This window comes from Dermacentor variabilis, chromosome 6 (genome assembly GCF_050947875.1).
Source record: "Dermacentor variabilis isolate Ectoservices chromosome 6, ASM5094787v1, whole genome shotgun sequence".
Taxonomy (NCBI): domain Eukaryota; kingdom Metazoa; phylum Arthropoda; class Arachnida; order Ixodida; family Ixodidae; genus Dermacentor; species Dermacentor variabilis.
This window is the reverse complement of record NC_134573.1, coordinates 141,309,678-141,325,816: the sequence shown is the minus strand read 5'-3', so window position 1 is coordinate 141,325,816 and position 16,139 is coordinate 141,309,678. Positions and strand designations below refer to the sequence as shown.

Below are 16,139 nucleotides of genomic sequence, written 5' to 3'. Positions count from 1 at the left end.
GTCTGTACTCACCCGCTCTCTACTCTGAGAAGAAAGAGCAGCTTCCCTCCCCAACTGTGCTCTGTCCTTCTCACCACATAATACTCTAGGATCCACGTGGAGACTGCGCCAGTATGTGCTCATACTGCATCCAAACTCTGGGTGCAGGCAAACATGTATTCATGCCTGGCCTTTGTTTGAAACATGGCCACCAGTTCAGGCAACAAGCTGTGTTCTTACACCGAGGTCAGATTGTAGGTGTTTCGGTGGTGGATGGTGACTTGTGTGGCTCCTACGAATGCTCCTCCACTGTAAAATGTTTAGGAATCACCTTTGCTGGGATATATCGCTGTTAGTCCTCTTGGCAGTTTGAAAGAGCAAGTACTGTTGCTGTGATCAACAGCCAATGATTAGATATAGTGTGCGTGCCTAGGAGCTGCGGGCACAGACAAAAACTCTCATTCCGATTTGACAGTTTGCATGGCTAGCGGGGTACGAGATTTCGTGCACTTGTCTCGTGTGTTGATGGCTCGCCTGTTTCAGGTTAATTGTACAGTTATGGACTTCGTTGGACAGACTTCTGTAGAGTGGAGCGATTGTTAAGTCAGTCAGAACCATGCTGGAAGAATGAAGAGCACTGCCATTGCCGTCAGAATTGTTTCATTAATTTTTGAGCCTATTAGAAACTTCTGATTTGGGCTCGGATTATTATTGCGCTCTCTGGCGTATAGTCTGCGCGCATCCCGCTCCGGTGTTGTTGTAGACAGCGTTGAAACGTGTACACTCGCGCTGAGGCGTGGAATTCAGGATGAACGCGGTGGGCGAGAACTGTAGTTTCGAAAAGTCCCTTGAAATTATCAAGGGACTTTGCCGACTGCCGCGAGCAACGCCGCCGCCGCATGTGTTGGCGCGGTAAACGTATCCCCGAATGTCTAAATCAATAGTTGCGCAAGCCCCTGCACATAGTGCGGCTCAAATGTGGCGCGCATGCTGCATTGAGCTGCGGCGATCTGCAGATTGTCGCGTCATCTGTAGGCAGGCGAATAAACTAAAAGCGGTGTGTAACTGTTTCCAAACATTGTGAGCTTAATTACAATTTGTTCATAGGAGGGCGCATGGGTCCGCCAGCTTGTGGAACTGCGGTTAGTGCGGATGATGAGATGTTGTGGCAAGTTTTGCCACTGCTGCGATTGAAAGGCTACGCAACCGACGGGCCCGCTCTTTGCAGAAGGAGAAAACGCGTGGAAAAAACGCTCACGACGCGAGAGAGGAGCGCAGGAAGGAGAGTGCGAGTGCTCACCTCTCGTAAAGCAAAGCCGGTCTCTCTCGTCCCTCGTTCTCTGGCGTTTGTCTCTCGGCTCACCAGCGCCACCGCCGCTGTGCTGCAGCGCTGCCGCTTGCTCGCAAGCCGCCGCCGCCGACGTTCGTTTGCCCCGTCTGGTCGATCCGCCGCTTCGTCCCGCGAGTAGCAGGCGACGTCGGCCGTGGTGGTAGTCGTTGGTGCGAGTGTGTGTGCGCGCGCGCGTGCGTGTGTGTGAACGCGCTGCAACGGTGCCCTCGTTGCCGTCGGGTCCACCCGCTGGCCAGCGTCGGAATCTCACTTCTGCTTCGGAGCCGGTGAGCCGAAAGAGAGCCCTCGGCGTTCCGCCGCTGCTGCCGGCGACTTGGGACCAGATCCGCGACAAAGCATCAGCAACAACCGCCGCCAGAAGCCATGCAGCAGCAGCAGCTACACGGACCGAGAACCGTGGAGGTTGGGCGAGCGTGAGCATCGCTCGCGAGCGGCAAGCCGTTGGCCCGCTTTGAACGCCGGCCGCGGCGTTTTTCTGTGACCGGGGCTGCTGCCTCTCCCTCTCGGGTGAACACTGCAGTAACCTTGGTTTGTAGTACTACTGCTGCTGGCGGTGTGTATCTCATCTCGCCGTGCCCTATTGCCTCCGCCCGCGTCTGATCGCCTCGCTGTGTGTAGGAAGGCCGGCGCCACTTCATTCCCTGTCCCGCGTTTATTCGAATGCGATCAGCGCCGCAGAAGCTAGCGCCGTATTCGCGCTGCTTTCCAGGCTGACCGCGATGGAAGAAGTGTTGGCCGCCTCGTTCCAGCGGGTTCAGTGCTGAGTGTTACATCTGCCGCTGGTGCAGTTTGGAAACGGGGAAGCAGCGTCGTGTCCCGACCCTCTTGAACGTCGTCTTCGTCACTTTGCGTCCCACTGCTTCTGGGTCATCGCCGAGACTCCCAAAGTGCTGCTAGGCGAGCTTGCCGCTTTCGTTTTTGTTTTGTTTCGGATCCCGCGCTTGACCATCTCACGCGGGAGTACTTGCACCCACACTGGTGTGACCGTCATCGCCCTCCTCTTCTCACGCCGCGTCTTTATTTTGTCGTTGTGATCGGCCATGGATATCAAGCTACTGCACAAGAGCAACACCTTCAGCAACTTCGGCAGCCACAAGCTTGGCAGCTGGTTCTCCACCTTCAGCATCGCCAGGCGGAAAAATGGCACCACGCTCAAGAATTCCAAGAGTCTGAGTGAGTTTCGGCGACTGCTATGCATCTTTTTTCTCGCGTCTGATTCATTGCCTTTTTGTTTCGCCAGTGGTCTTTCATGCGTTTGCCTCACTACGCGAGAGCAACCGAGATGCCTACTCGTTCCCCATTCTGATATATATATATATCTTTTATTCGTGTTCGCGGAGTGGACGAGAAGCGTAAAAAAAAAAAAAAGAACACGAGAGAAACTGTAGTGCTCGTGCGGTGCTCCCGGCGTCATTCTCGGAGATGATCATCTAGCATGCGTTGTAATGTCGCCTTCTCCCTCTTTCTTTCTTTCTTTGTTTCTTTCTTTCCGTCTTCCTTTCTTTCTTTCTACAACATTCAGCAAGCTCCGCCGTATCAATTTTCCGCTCGGCTGACTCTCTTGCCAGTTTGGCAGGAAAATGTCAGTTTCTTTTCTTTTCTTTTTCTTCTCTCTCTCCCATTCGGAGATTTCGCTCTGGCGACCGGTCATCACATTTGCTGTTTTAGCTTAGTTTCATCCTCCCTGTTTCATTTTTTGAAATTATTTTTGTTACATTCCCCGATCGCATTCGGAGAACGGATTTTGCGCATATCTTGGCAACGCTACCACCTCCCAGATTAAGTGCGCTGGGAAGAGTGGAGATATAACTTCAAGTCCTGTTATCCCTCCATCTCTCTCTCTCTCTCTCTCTCTCTCTCTCTCTCTCTCCTTAGCCTGTGTGTGTGTTTGTGTGTGTTGACTGCAACGCGAAGCCTGTGCCACTTAACAGCAGGCGCAGAGGCAGAGCCCTCAAATCTTACGCCGATAGGCGATGTCTCCTCGCGCAGGTCGAGAGGCCCTCGACTTACACGATGTTGTTGCATCATCGGCAGTCGTGATTCACTATCGCAGCGTGCTTAGGAACTGGCTCTAACACACCGTCGGCGCAGGTCCGCCAAAAAAGAAAGGAAAGAAAAAATTCTTAAGCGGTATAAATAAAAGCTTCCACAGACATTCCACCGCAATCTCACAGAAACGGATGCCCTGCAGTAGTGGAACGTTTTCCTTTATTTTCTTTTTTATTCCTCCCTACACAGTGTCGTCGGTCGGAATACGCGATACCTCGTTGGATGTCGCCGAGCGGGCGGGTGTGTTTACGCATTCCTTACATAAGCAAAGTCTCTCGCGCAGGGTTACGTACGAAGTTTAGCCAGGAGTCGGGTGGTGGAGGTGGGGTACGTTTACAGTGCGATCGACTTGCGCATCCTGCCTATTCCGAGAGCACTGTGTAAGGACTTTCGCACTAAATGTTCACGTGAAGCTTGGGAAAACCATGCTACAGGAGAATGCGTCGCGGGAATTGAGAAAAAAAATATCGCGTCGACTGCCCCCAATACGACGCCTCTGGAGGCGACGCTTCTTTGCCTCTCTTGCCATGTCAGCCTTCCGTCGCCCGCGCAACGTGCTTGGAAAACGAAGACAAAAAGACAAAAAGAAAACTGTGTGCTTCGTACGAAAAAAGGCAAGGCACTTTCTACTAACACTCGAGGAGGCTGCGGATGTGTTTGTTTATGCGGAGTAGGAAGAGAGCAGCGGTCTTGGAGGCTGGAGGGGTTGTTCGTTGCTTCCGACTAGAGTGCATGGTAGCTCTGCTGGTTGCGTACGTCTGGCGGTGGCGTTGATCCGGGATCGTCTCTCTCTCTCCCTCCCTCCCGTTACGCCATCCTACAACCCTGCACCTTCCTCGGAGGAGCTGTAGCTCGCGTGTCCTCTGGTCGGTTCGCTCGCGTTCGGCGAGCGAGCGGGTGAAGCCGATCGATAGCGGTGGCAATCCGACGCCTCTGCTTGCACCTAGCCGTGGTGGCGTGGCGGTGACGGCCGTTAGCGAAATAGGCTCGGGAGCTTTTCTCGCCGAGATGATGCGGTGCTGCCGATGCTCCACCGTTGTGTTTCGGCGCGAGACGTAGAGAGATATGCGGCTTCAAACTAGCTCGATCAGCTACGTTGCTAATTAACTACATTCTTGGACGTCTGCAAAGCTTAAAGAGCGCTTGTGGGGTCGGTTGGCGATAATCTTAACGCGGTGCAGTTTCACTAGCTCGCGCGGTTGTCTTCCTTTCTTTCTGAATGGCGTCCGGTTTCCAGCGTAATGGCATCACGGGTGCATTCGCGAGCTCGCTAATAGATCCCACCTGGCGCGTTTTCCGCTTCTTTAATGGTTCGCTTCGCCGTGTTTCTCCGACATTCCTTCAGTTCTTTTTTTTTTTTTGTGCTGTTGAACATGCGACGTCGCGTGGTCCTTGGGGGACTCCTTCGAGGCGCACCAGTACTGTAGAGCTTAGTAACAAAGTGCACTTCCGATCTGTTAGCGAAAAAAAAAAAAGAAATGAAAGGTACAGCAGTTCGAAAGAAGCAGATGGCTTTAATATAATTATAATTCTTCACTCGTCGCTCGTCATATTCTCTCTCTCTCTCGCATCCTCCATGGAATGTGCGCTCTCGGAAACAGACGGCGCATTACGCTTGCGCAAAAGGTGCATATGTTGTGACGTGCGTTCGGAAGGAGGCTTCGTAGACTCGCGAGGGAAGTCGTTGAACGCATTGCAGCGTTCCGTGTGTTCCGTCTTCCGATTGGCGGCGACTGCAGATGAGAGTGAGAGAGAGAGAGAAAAAGAAACATTTATTAGAGACTACGTGATGAGATGCTGACGGCAACCACATTCCTAGGGTGTGTTCTTTCCTTCTGTTTTTTTTTTATTCAGCCAAGAAATAAAAAAAAAAGAAATATTGTTCGAAAATTGTTTGTGTGAACATGTGGTGTCTGTAGTGTCGTGTCCCGCTGGGCGCGGTTCTGGTACTACCGGAAGGAAGCCTGTAGTGATAGAATCTGTTACTTTCTTTTCTTTTTGTTTTTTAAGGTTGCGCACCCTCCTCCTAGCTCTGCAAGGTTACGCCCCCTTTTCGAACCCCTCTTCCTGACTTTTTCCGTCATCGAGGTTCCATTAAAAGGACCCGGAACATCTGTCCGTGTGTGCGCGACTCTCGTATAGTAACAGCGAGTCGCACGACGCGCGGTTTGTTTTTTGTTCTCGTAGTTTCTATCTATTTACTTTGTTTATTTAAATTTTTTTCTTTCTGGAGCTAGCGAGCAGCGTCAGCACCCGCGTAGCAGGCGACATTGCGCGCACGCGAAACCTTGAAACAGTGCACTGACGTCCGACGGTGCGTACTTGCTAGTTCAGTTCTGGCTGATGAAACATTCTTTTTAAACTCTATATCTTTTTTCTTTCTAAATTTTGTGATGAGAGGTTTACTGTACTAGAAACTAAAAATGAAGTCCGAACTTAATATTTTCTTTTGCATTGTAAAAAGACGGTTTACTCACTTTAGATACGCATCAAACTAATCTTCAATCTGTCTATGAAGGACTGTACTCGCAGTGCAGAAGTGTTAAATGGGCTGCAATGAGCGAGACAGAACAAGTTGAGGTGGATGTTTTCTGCGCCGTAGTTGCTCGAACATGAATAACCGACTCGCACGCGTTCTCCCATCCCGACGTTGCTTGAGCTTTGGGTGGGACGATGCCCTCCGCGACGGACCTCCCGAGGTCCTCCGAGCAGTGATACAACGGGCTCGAAACATCGCCGGAATCATCTTAGGGACCCTGGACTGAGAGTTCCTCCCACACTGCTCTCGCCATTCAAATATTATTAATAAAGATGTTTTTACTCTCTTGAGCTTTGGCGTACCCACCACGACGCGACCGACCGTGCAGAAACGATTTGTCAGTTCTCAAGGCGTCGCGTTGGGACTGCGTCACGCGCTTTGCATACGGCAGATTGTCTTCTTTTTTCTTTCTTTTTTTTTTTTGCGGGGCTTGCAGTGCAAAAGTCCGCGCCGCATTTGTTGCTAAGCTCGCTGTTATTTTGTTTTGTTTTTCCAACATAATGCAGTTATGTAAGTTGGCTCGCGTCTCTACTTTTCCCTCCCATGTGCTGCTGCGTTCAACGTCTGTTTACGCATATCGCGGCTACGTATCGACGTCATCGGTTTGCGCGCGCCGTAAATATAGCTGCGCGGCCGGCATTGTGACAATTGGAGCGCTCGCGCCTGCGTAACCAGCAGCTGCAGCCTGGGGTCAGACGAAAGCGAGGGAGTTGGGGGGGGGGGGGGGCATGAAGAAATAGAGTGAAGGAAAGAAAAAGAAGCCTTCGCTGCCTGCCGCTTTCTTCGATCGCTGCCTCAGTGGGAGATGCGCCATTCTCTCTCTCACTGTCCCTCTCCGAGCCTGCGCTCTAAATTACGGCTTACATTCTTCGATCTCTGTACGCTGCGTCCTGCTTCGAAGACAAGCCAAGTTGCGGGGGCACTTTTTTTCTTTTTTTTTTACTTGCTTCAATTTTGGTACAAGTGTGGGGGACTTACAAACTTTCGCAAGCTCTTGCTGCCTTTTACGGTGGGGACACTTTCGTTGCCGATTGTCGTCGTGCGAGCGGAGGATAGCGCGGCCACGCCGGAGTGGGACGCATAGTCAGACGTTGTAGTCAGTCGCGCAGTACGTGTTGTACGCGGAACTGTTTCCCCGCTGTGACTAGTTCCGCCTCGCCTGCGAAACGAGTTGCGTGGTTTCTTGGTTTTAACTCCTTCTTTTAGCTGTCTTTTTTTTTAACGAGGCTTTTGCAAGCTTGGACTACGCTCTACGCTTTTCCATAGCTTTGTACCACTGCCGCGTTTGCCTAACTTGTGCGTACACGACTTACGGGTTGCATATGCCCGTAGTCAGACACACTGAAGTCTGCTCGTTCGCAAGGAACGCGCATTAGGCCGTTGTCGAGCGTGCTCGTATTTCTCCTCCTCGTTGAACCGGCCAATCACGAGAACCGTTGTCACGCAAAGAGCAACCGCGGTTTGCGCGACGAGGAGTGATGAGCGGCGATGTTGGATAACTCGGGAGAGTCGGGCAGCTGGAGGGAATATACGTCCATGTCGGGAGACGGTGTCCAAAGTGGCTTTCCGTTGCGGAATTGCGAAAATGTAGGTTTGAGACAATACTTCATCGGTCTATAAATTAATAGCGTTTTATTTATTTTTTTCTCCAGTGCCCCTTTAACTTTCTGGTGGCATGGGAGGAAGTCCAAGAAAAGTGTAGGGGACGAGCAAGCGGGTAGGCGCTTCGCGACAGCCTGTTGGCAAAGAAGACTTCGGAGTAGAAAGGGAAGCAAAGCCCAGACGTGAGGAGACTGGGTTTAGTAAGAAGGCGGGGGGGGCGAGCTCAACAGATGGAAGAAGAGCAATTTTGGCCACGCAAAGCCGAGTAGTAGTCGAGTCGAAGTGGTGGTGGTGGGGGGCTGCTTTTTGGATTGTGCTTGCACGACTTGCGCGTTGAAGCCGCCCTCCCTCCTCCCCTCGGTAAAGGCAGCTGCGGCGGCTGTCGTTGGCGTCTCGAGCGGCGGCGGTGGCTCGTCCCCTGTCCCGACTCCGTGGCGGTGGTGGTATACGTAGCAGTGCCGAGAGCGTTGCTGGAATGTGGAAGCGTCGGTTGTGGTATCTCCACTCGGCCAGCTGCCGGCCTTCTCCCTCTCGGCAGCTGCCTTGCGTTCTTTATTTATTTAATTTTATTTTTAGCCCTCGCTCAGACTCTTGGACAACCGGGCAGCCTTGAAAGAAATGCTGTTTTCTCTCTCTCTCGCTCCTGCTGTGCTGCTGCGGGCCCCGCTTTATTCGTCTCCTCTGTTTCTCTCTCTGGAGAGTCGCATTGATGTTGTTGGCGTTTAATTCTTGGTATTTCCCAGTGTTTTTCACTCTTTTGCTTGTTTATGTATCGTGCTCGTCCTGTAGACAAATCGAGCGAGGACTATAGCTCGGCCTGACTCTCAATCTGTCGGTCGCCCCTTTCCCCCCTGTCCGACGCTTCTGGAATGAGTGTCCGGCCCCCGTGTCGTCTGCTTCAATCGTGATCCATCAGTCCCTCTTTCTTCTTGCGCGCGCGCGTGTGTGTGTGCGTGTGTGCGTGTGTGTGTGTGTGTGTGTGTGTGTGTGTGTGTGTGTGTGTGTGTGTGTGTGTGTGTGTGCGCGCGCCTTCGCGATAGCATGTGTGTTTGGCGCGATGCGTCCAATGCCAACGATCCTACTGGTTTTTCCCCGGCTTTGTATCCACGTTTCCCATTTGCTTTCCTTATGGATTCTTTAGCGCTCATCGCCTCTCACCCCTGCGCGCCGCGTCTCCCGAACCCTACACACGGCGTTCTACTGCCTGCTGCTGCTGCTTGTTTTCGTGTTTTTTTCACTCACTTTAATGGCTTCACGGACGCGTCCCTAGACCGTCGTCTGCTGCTGGCTCGCGATGCGCCGGAAGCGAAGCTCCCATGCGCTTTGCGAAATTCGTGTCCTCGTGGTGACGGGTTGGCTTGGCCAGTGATGACCGTAGATACACACGCGTGAGTGCGAAGTCGCGAACGGAAGTAGATGCCAAGGGACAGTGGATTTCGCGTTGTGCTTTTCTCACTCAGTCTCACACCCGCACGCTTACGCACTCTCTCTCTCTCTCTCTTTGTATACATCAATCTGTACTGGGGAAAAATGCCGTAAGGCTTAATGTCACACAGGTGTTGCAACGTTCTTGGAATGAACTGTGGATATGGAAAGCGGAAGGTGCAAGGGAGCCCGGACGGAACTCGGCAGAATCGTTTTTTTGATGACCGTCAACCTGCGGACAGGATTTCTCAGTTAATTCTCGTTCTCTTATCTTTAGAGCACGTTACGAGTCGTTACGTATTCGTGAAGGTCAGTTGCAACCGCCTTGCAATCGAGCTGATCTGGAGCGGTAGTCTGCATGCAGGTAAAAATCGCCTGCTCGAAGCCGCGGGGCAGTTTTCGCGAACGGGAAGCACGCGGTAGGTAAAGTCTCACGTCCTCGTGAGATTGCATTCGCTTTCTTTCTTTCTTTCTTTCTTTCTTTCTTTCTTTCTTTCTTTCTTTCTTTCTTTCTTCCTTTCTTTGTTTCTTTCTTTCTTTCTTTCACACGTACAGGCTGTTTCAGAAGTTCCCAGGCCACTGCTTGCGTGACCGCAGGCTGTTTCAGTGCTGTCTAGTTTTCTGAGCAATCGAGTCGTAGGCGCGACTTGTATGCAATGAGAGATACGCGAGCTTATTATCTACGCTAGTAGCCGTCTTTCTTTCTTGTCTTTTGACCTTTTTATACAAGATAAGCGGAAAAAGGGAAAAAAAAAAGTTCTGAAACATTGCCCTGGCATTGTGAGCTGACTCGCTGTTTTATAGTTACCGTGTCCCGTCGCGTTGCAGCCCACCTCTGCTTTTCTGAAGCCTTGCTTGTTTTTGCGCCCACTGTGACGTTGGTGCTGAGAAAAAGCATCACCATGACGAGGCTGCGCGAACAGAGGGAAACCGCGACAAGAAAAAAAGAGGCGACGATGATCACGAGAGCGAATTGCTCTTTGAAACGCAGGGCGATATGGCATGCGCGCACCGCACTCTCGCATACGCCATTTATTTGACGTAAGGAATTACCAGCAGGCCCGAGCCTCCACCCTGTATGGCCCACTGTTTATGCTCTTATATGCAACTTTAATATCCGTTGATATGTTTTCATTCCAACTCCTTGTCCTCTCTCTCTCTCTCTCTCTCTCTCTATATATATATATATATATATATATATATATATATATATATATATATATATATATATATATATATATATATACGACATCGCCTTGGTTCTTCTCTACATATGCGGCCATAGACATTCCGAACGTGTCCTGCTTATGTTTACGGCGCTTACGTTTACCCGCACGTCACTGTGTTTAAACCGCGAGGCTTCGTTGGGGACTGTTTGAATCCCACCGATGGCAACGGTTGTTGTAATCGCACCGCTGGTACGAGTTGTTGTGGTCGCACCGCTGGTGCGATTTGTTGGGAACTCGGCGCTGACGCCCGTGGTTGCACCTGGGTCGCAAGCCCCAAGGGTAGCGTTGGCCTGGCGGCCTGGGGTACAACTGGAAGCATCCGAAGGTCCCGGCAAAGCATGAGTCGACTGGTAACAACAAAACAACTTGTTTATTTTAACATCGCAAAGAGTTGGCGGTCAGGTTGACCGAAGTAGAGAGACGGGAGAGCACTTTACTCAACAGAAGAAATCGGAGCCCTCCTTTTGGCGTCCGGGGGCAGCTGTTTTTATACTCTCGCAGTTGAGGGCAAGAAGGAACCCCTGAATAGACGAGCACGTGATTGTACAATGGGATAAGGTGACGCATACTGTCGTAGCGCCGCCGGTCGGGCACAAAGACTGGGAGGAGAAGGTGACTCCTACTGTCGTATCGCCTCCGGTCGGGCACAATGGCTGGGAGGAGAAGGTGACTTCTACTGTTGTATCGCCTCCGGTCGGGCACAATGGCTGGGAGGAGAAGGTGACCCCCTGCTGTCGTATCGCCGCCGGTCGGGCACAATGGCACATACACTCACACACGCACATGAAGACACGTGGCATCGGAACATGCCTGGACGCGCTTGGCGGGGAGCGTAGCGGCGACGCCGAACGGGCCAAAATGTCTGCCGCTTTGTTGCAGTCGCGCCGGCTAAACCGCGCGTCGTAGGCGAAACGTAACAGGACCGACCACATTTTTATCTACTTTCCGAGGGCGCACTCAAGTGGCCGGCACGCCGTGAAAGATAGGTATGTACTCCGATTCGCCGTGTCACAGAATTTTATACTTACGCAGACAGTGACCATATACTATAGGATAGTCAAGTCTTTCACTCAAAAGGCCCTGGCATTCGCTTCGAATATAGCCTATGTAGACGGAGGGGGCACGCTGTGTCAATCTACGTAGAGATTGTAGGTGTTCCCCCCCCCCCCTTTTTTTTTGCCGACCTTGGTTCGGCAGTTAGGTAGGGGTTTGTGATCCCGAGAGGCCTCAGCATAAATGTGTGATTCGGGCAAATACAGTTTTGTTTGAAGTCGGAGCTTGTCTCCGTCGTGCTTTTCCGTACTGTGTCCGCTGTCACGCTGTGCGCATCGTTACGGACGAGAGTTGTATCTTCTGCGAGGGAAGTGCAGAAATCGGGGAGCGCGATGCCGTTGCATTTGTCTCGTTGCGGCAGGCGACTTCGTTATTCGCTCCGTTTGTGCCCTCCTGGCTGTGTGTAATCGTCGTACACTGCGGGCTTTCAGTGCGAAGCGGAACACGGGCTTATTGCTGCATTGGAGATGATTGTGCAGCCCTTCACTTTTTTTTTTTTTGCCTCAGAAACCCGCGCATTAAAAAAAAAAAAAGGCGGATTCTTGTGCAAGACATCTGTGAAGTGTTGGCGAGTGGCGTCCGAGGTCGGACATTCGCAGTGAAACCGTTGCTCGAGATGCCGAGCGAGCAGTAGACCTCTCGTATTAGAGCACCCTATATACACGTGCGTAGCGGCGTGTGTAGATTGCGGGCGATGTATAGATAAGCTCGCGATTTACTGGGTGTGTGTTGTGTGCAGGACTGCGTCGTCCCGTAAAGTGGGTGTGTATGTGTGTACACTTGTCAGCGAAGTATTATTGAGAGGTCCGCCCGCCGCCATGTTCTCTCTCTCTCGCTCTCTCGAGGATCGCGCGGGTCCCTCTGTCTTCAGGATCGCGTGGCGTGGTTCGTCTGCAGGCGGTGTTGTAAAAACGGCCGTCTGGACGCCACAGCCTCCACTGGCTGTGTCGCGACGATTGCTTCAGCTTGTGCAATGCGATAAGGGCCTCGGCGGCGGCGGCGGCGACGATATCGGGACGTGATTACAGAAGCGGCCGGCTGCGTCGCGCTCCTGCACTGCTGACGTGCGTGTAGATATATCAGCCCCTGCTGCTGCGGTTGACCGCGGGGAACTTGATATTCGTACGAAGTAGTGGACCCGCGGCCGCTGCGACTCATTGGACAGTGTAGTGTTGCACTGGGGAGCACGACGTCTCGGGGTTCGACTTCCAGTCGCGATCCAATGCCGCCCGGAGGGGGAAGGAAGCCTGTGTATTGAGCTTCGGAGGGGGGGGGGTAGCGTTAAGAAACTCAGTGTGGTTAAAAGTTAATCCGGAATACTCGCGATAGCGCCTATTGTAGCGTCAGATCGAGTTGCTTTTTGGTGTTGACACCCGTGAATCAATCAGTGTGTGTGTGTGGGGGGGGGGGGGGGCTATCTGGTTTGGAAAGACCCGGCGAAGCGTGTTATCAGTGTCGGCGTGGTATACTTTTGAGCCTGAAACACGTAAAGGCAGATGCGTGACGCTCTATAGACTGTGCTGATAAGTGGGCTACACGCGCGAAAAAACAAAAAAAATTGGCTGTCGCTCGCTTGAGCTTCAGTATAGCGAGCGCCAAGGTCTGTGGGAATATGCATATGGGCGCCTCTGGAGTCTTTCTTTTTTCGTGGTGAGAAAGTGCCGGTGTGATGACCTAATAGCAGCTTATTGCTGTGGAATAGAGTCAGGCGAGATAGAAGTTATTGCAGCTCTTTCTCACTCGTGGGCCGCACTTAATGAGGAACGGCAGCCGTGAGATATAAACGGGCGCGCTAAGGAGAAAATAAGAAGTCGAGCTGTATTAAGTTACGGTGGCGATGCTGTGTTTATCTGTAAGACGTGTACGGCGACGCCGCTCAGAATATTGCATACCATCTCACCATCTTGCCACACATGTTGGCGACGTACGCATGCTTCAGCCTACGTAGTTAATTGTTTATCGGTGAGGATGAGCCCATACAGTTGTATTCTAGAGGAGCGAAAATTAGGCTTAGCAAGTTGCCAGAACTTTTTTTCACTGGGCGCGGCCACCGCACGGCCCAAACACGAAAAAGGTCGCGACGTCACAGTGACGTAACGGCGATCGTACTGGCGCTCCAAATTCGAAAAGCTGAGGTTGACCTTCATTTTCTCTATATGTATAGTGCGGTCGACCTTTTACCGCGAAATTAACGATAGTAAATGTTTCGAAATAACTTTCGGAAGGCGGAATTATGACATGACAGCGTGATAACACAGGACACACCGTATACATGTGTGCGTGTGTGTGTGTGTGTGTGTGCGTGCGTGCGCGGGTGGGGGGGGGGTGTTGCCCTAGCTTTTGAAATACTTTTGAAAGAATGCTGTTAGAGAGATTTGTATCTCGCTAAAAAAAAAAAAAAAAGTCTCTCTAAGAATGCGGCCGCGCATCGCCTCCGACTGCACGGTGTGTCGACAGTTCATTCGTTCCTCTTTCTTTACTATTTCCCCCTCGACTACGACGATCGCGCACACGCCGCCGGCACGTACGAAAACGATTTCCCGCGGCCGGCGCGCTGGAAAGTCTTCTCTGGCCTCGCCAGACGTTGAAGTCACGGAGCATCGATGCATCCTGGTCCTCTTTCCTCTCTCCCCCTCTCTCTCTCTCTCTCTCTCTCTCTGTCAATGCCAGCGAGAGCGTCGCCCGAGCTGGGCCTATGTGAATGAGTTTTCGAGGCCGACGAATCGTGCGTGCCGGCGGGGGTCCCTCATTATTATTATGATTATCTTTTTTTCATTCTTTCACGGAGCGCGCATCTTTCCATGCGGAGCGATTCTCGGTCCATTCTCGCTCGTATATTACGGCACGCGTGTGGTACGCGTCGGCATCGTACGCGGCCCACCGGATCGGTGCCGTAATAATATGTGGCGCAAGGTGGCGGCGGCGGTCGCGGAAGGATTCGCTCTCTGTGGCGGCGCGTCCTTGCGTTGTTCCGCGGACGGTTATTTTTCTTCCATCCGTGTCGGTGGTGGGGGGGGGGGGGGGGGTGTTGGAGGCCACACGCGGGCGAAAAGGACGGCGTCGCAACGCTTTTTTCTTTTTTTTTTATACGGCGCCTCGTTTTCGCTGCTGCTCGTTCATCGCGAGTGTTGCGCGATTCTGTCGCGCCACGCTCGGACTTGGCCCTTTCCCGCCTAGCCTTTCTTTTTTTCTTTCTTTCTCTCCTGTATCGTGTTCATGGGTCAGCGTACTCGCTCACGAGCACTCGTGCACGCTCATTTGACACTGCGCTGCTGAGCCAGGATGCTCTATGACGTCACGCTGGTCTTGCCGAAATTTCCGTTGCCAAGCCCGGCTTGACAAAAAGCGGTGACGTCGAAATCACTCCGGCTCACTCGGGGGCATCCTTATTGGATGCTATGGCTGTCGGCCAAGGTAGCATGACGTCACGGATCGACGTGCGCGCTATCATAAGGGCCGTTGGCTGCACTCGAGGTCGAGGGTTCGATCCCGACCGCGGTGGCCGCATTGCGATAGGGGTGGAATGAACAACAAAACGCTCGTGTAGCTTGCATTGAGCGCGCGTCAAATAGCCCCTCCCCTGGTGGTCCGAATTAACGCGGAAAACGCCCTCCCCCCCTCCCCGCCGCACCCTCCCTCTCTGTCTCACTAGGCGTGTCTCATAACCGTATTGCGGTTTTTGGGCAGGTAGTAGCCCGAATGCAGTTTAATTCAATGCTTATGTCGTGAGTGTGCGCGAGTGAGATGAAAGGAATTCAGTGGACGTGTCGTGTGAACGGGAGTGCAGTGCACGAAGAGTGCGAGTAGACTTGAACATGAACGTGAGTACGGGCGAGTGTGGGTGGCCGCGAGTACTGACTGCGTATCCAGAACAAAAAAATTAAAAAGAAATATCGACGCGTAAGTGTGACCGAGTGTCCACTTACTCTGCCCGCCTGCGAATGTGCGTCTTGAAGCGTGTAGTCTTGCGTTGTCTTGGCGCGAAAATAGCCTTCAGAAAAGGAAAGTCGGAGCGGCCCCGGTGCATTATGTGCAAATTTTCATTTTGCCCTCCGTGTCTACTCGTTTCTCACGGTCCGCCTCGCCGATTGGTCGATTCCGGCTATATATGGGGCGCAGGCTTCGTGCGTCAAAAGACACGTGGTTGCGCTGGGGGGGTCAGAGAGAGAGAGAGAGATATGTCGAGCTTTGAAAGTGCGTTTTAAGGATCTTCGATCGAACCCGTTCCTATGCAAGACTTTACGTCAGCATCGAGGCACCCGGCCCTTCTTACGCGTTTCGTTACCTACCTCGTTATAAGCGTCGCCGACTTCCATGAGCGCTCGAGCGTTCAAATCAGCTTGCGTTACCTGCGTTCAAGGAAAATAATAACGAAACAGAATAATGCTTTCTGTCTTTCGCTCAACGCGCGCCATCTGCTTCGAAAGAAAATGATTATGCAGTAAAGGCTCACTCTAATTATAACTCCACGCGATCGCCAAGTCGCCAGCAGGGAATTGGAAGTGTACGCCTTCTCTCTTTTCAGCTATTCGCATCAACTGTAACCTCTTCGGTCCCATGTATGTAGTACCCAATTGGGTGTACACTGCTTTCTTTATTTCTTTTCCTTTTCAGAATTAGCTCCGCGCTGCAATTACGTAAAAATACCCAACCCCGATTTAACGTCTAAAGCACGTGGAACTGTGTGAAAGTGGCTTAGGCGCATTACTTGCTGTAAGCATTTTTTTTTTTTTCATTCCCGCCGATTCGGTCGAGGCCGTTGTGTCGTCGCAGACGACAAAAGGCAACGATCGAGTACCTCTCGACTACTGCGAGTTGGCACAAAAATAGAGGATGCACCATCAAGAAGCCAACGCGCGCTACGCGATGTGAAAATCTTTCATCTACGTCTTTTGGGCCAGTAAAAGCGGTT

General features: G+C 52.1%; 1 protein-coding gene across 5 annotated transcripts in view; it reads left to right on the top strand.

The window, feature by feature from the left end:
• Nucleotides 1–16,139, top strand: part of LOC142585349 (cyclin-dependent kinase 16-like) — a 186,321-nt gene that overhangs the window by 19,800 nt on the left and 150,382 nt on the right. Inside the window, exon 1 of one of the 5 annotated variants that reach the window (XM_075696059.1) lies at nucleotides 1,264–2,503. The exons of the other annotated variants lie outside the window; for them this stretch is intronic. Coding sequence (XP_075552174.1) covers nucleotides 2,371–2,503 — 133 coding nt within the window. The 5' untranslated portion in view covers nucleotides 1,264–2,370. Of the gene's footprint in view, nucleotides 1–1,263; nucleotides 2,504–16,139 lie in introns of those variants that run through there. 5 annotated transcript variants of the gene reach the window in all.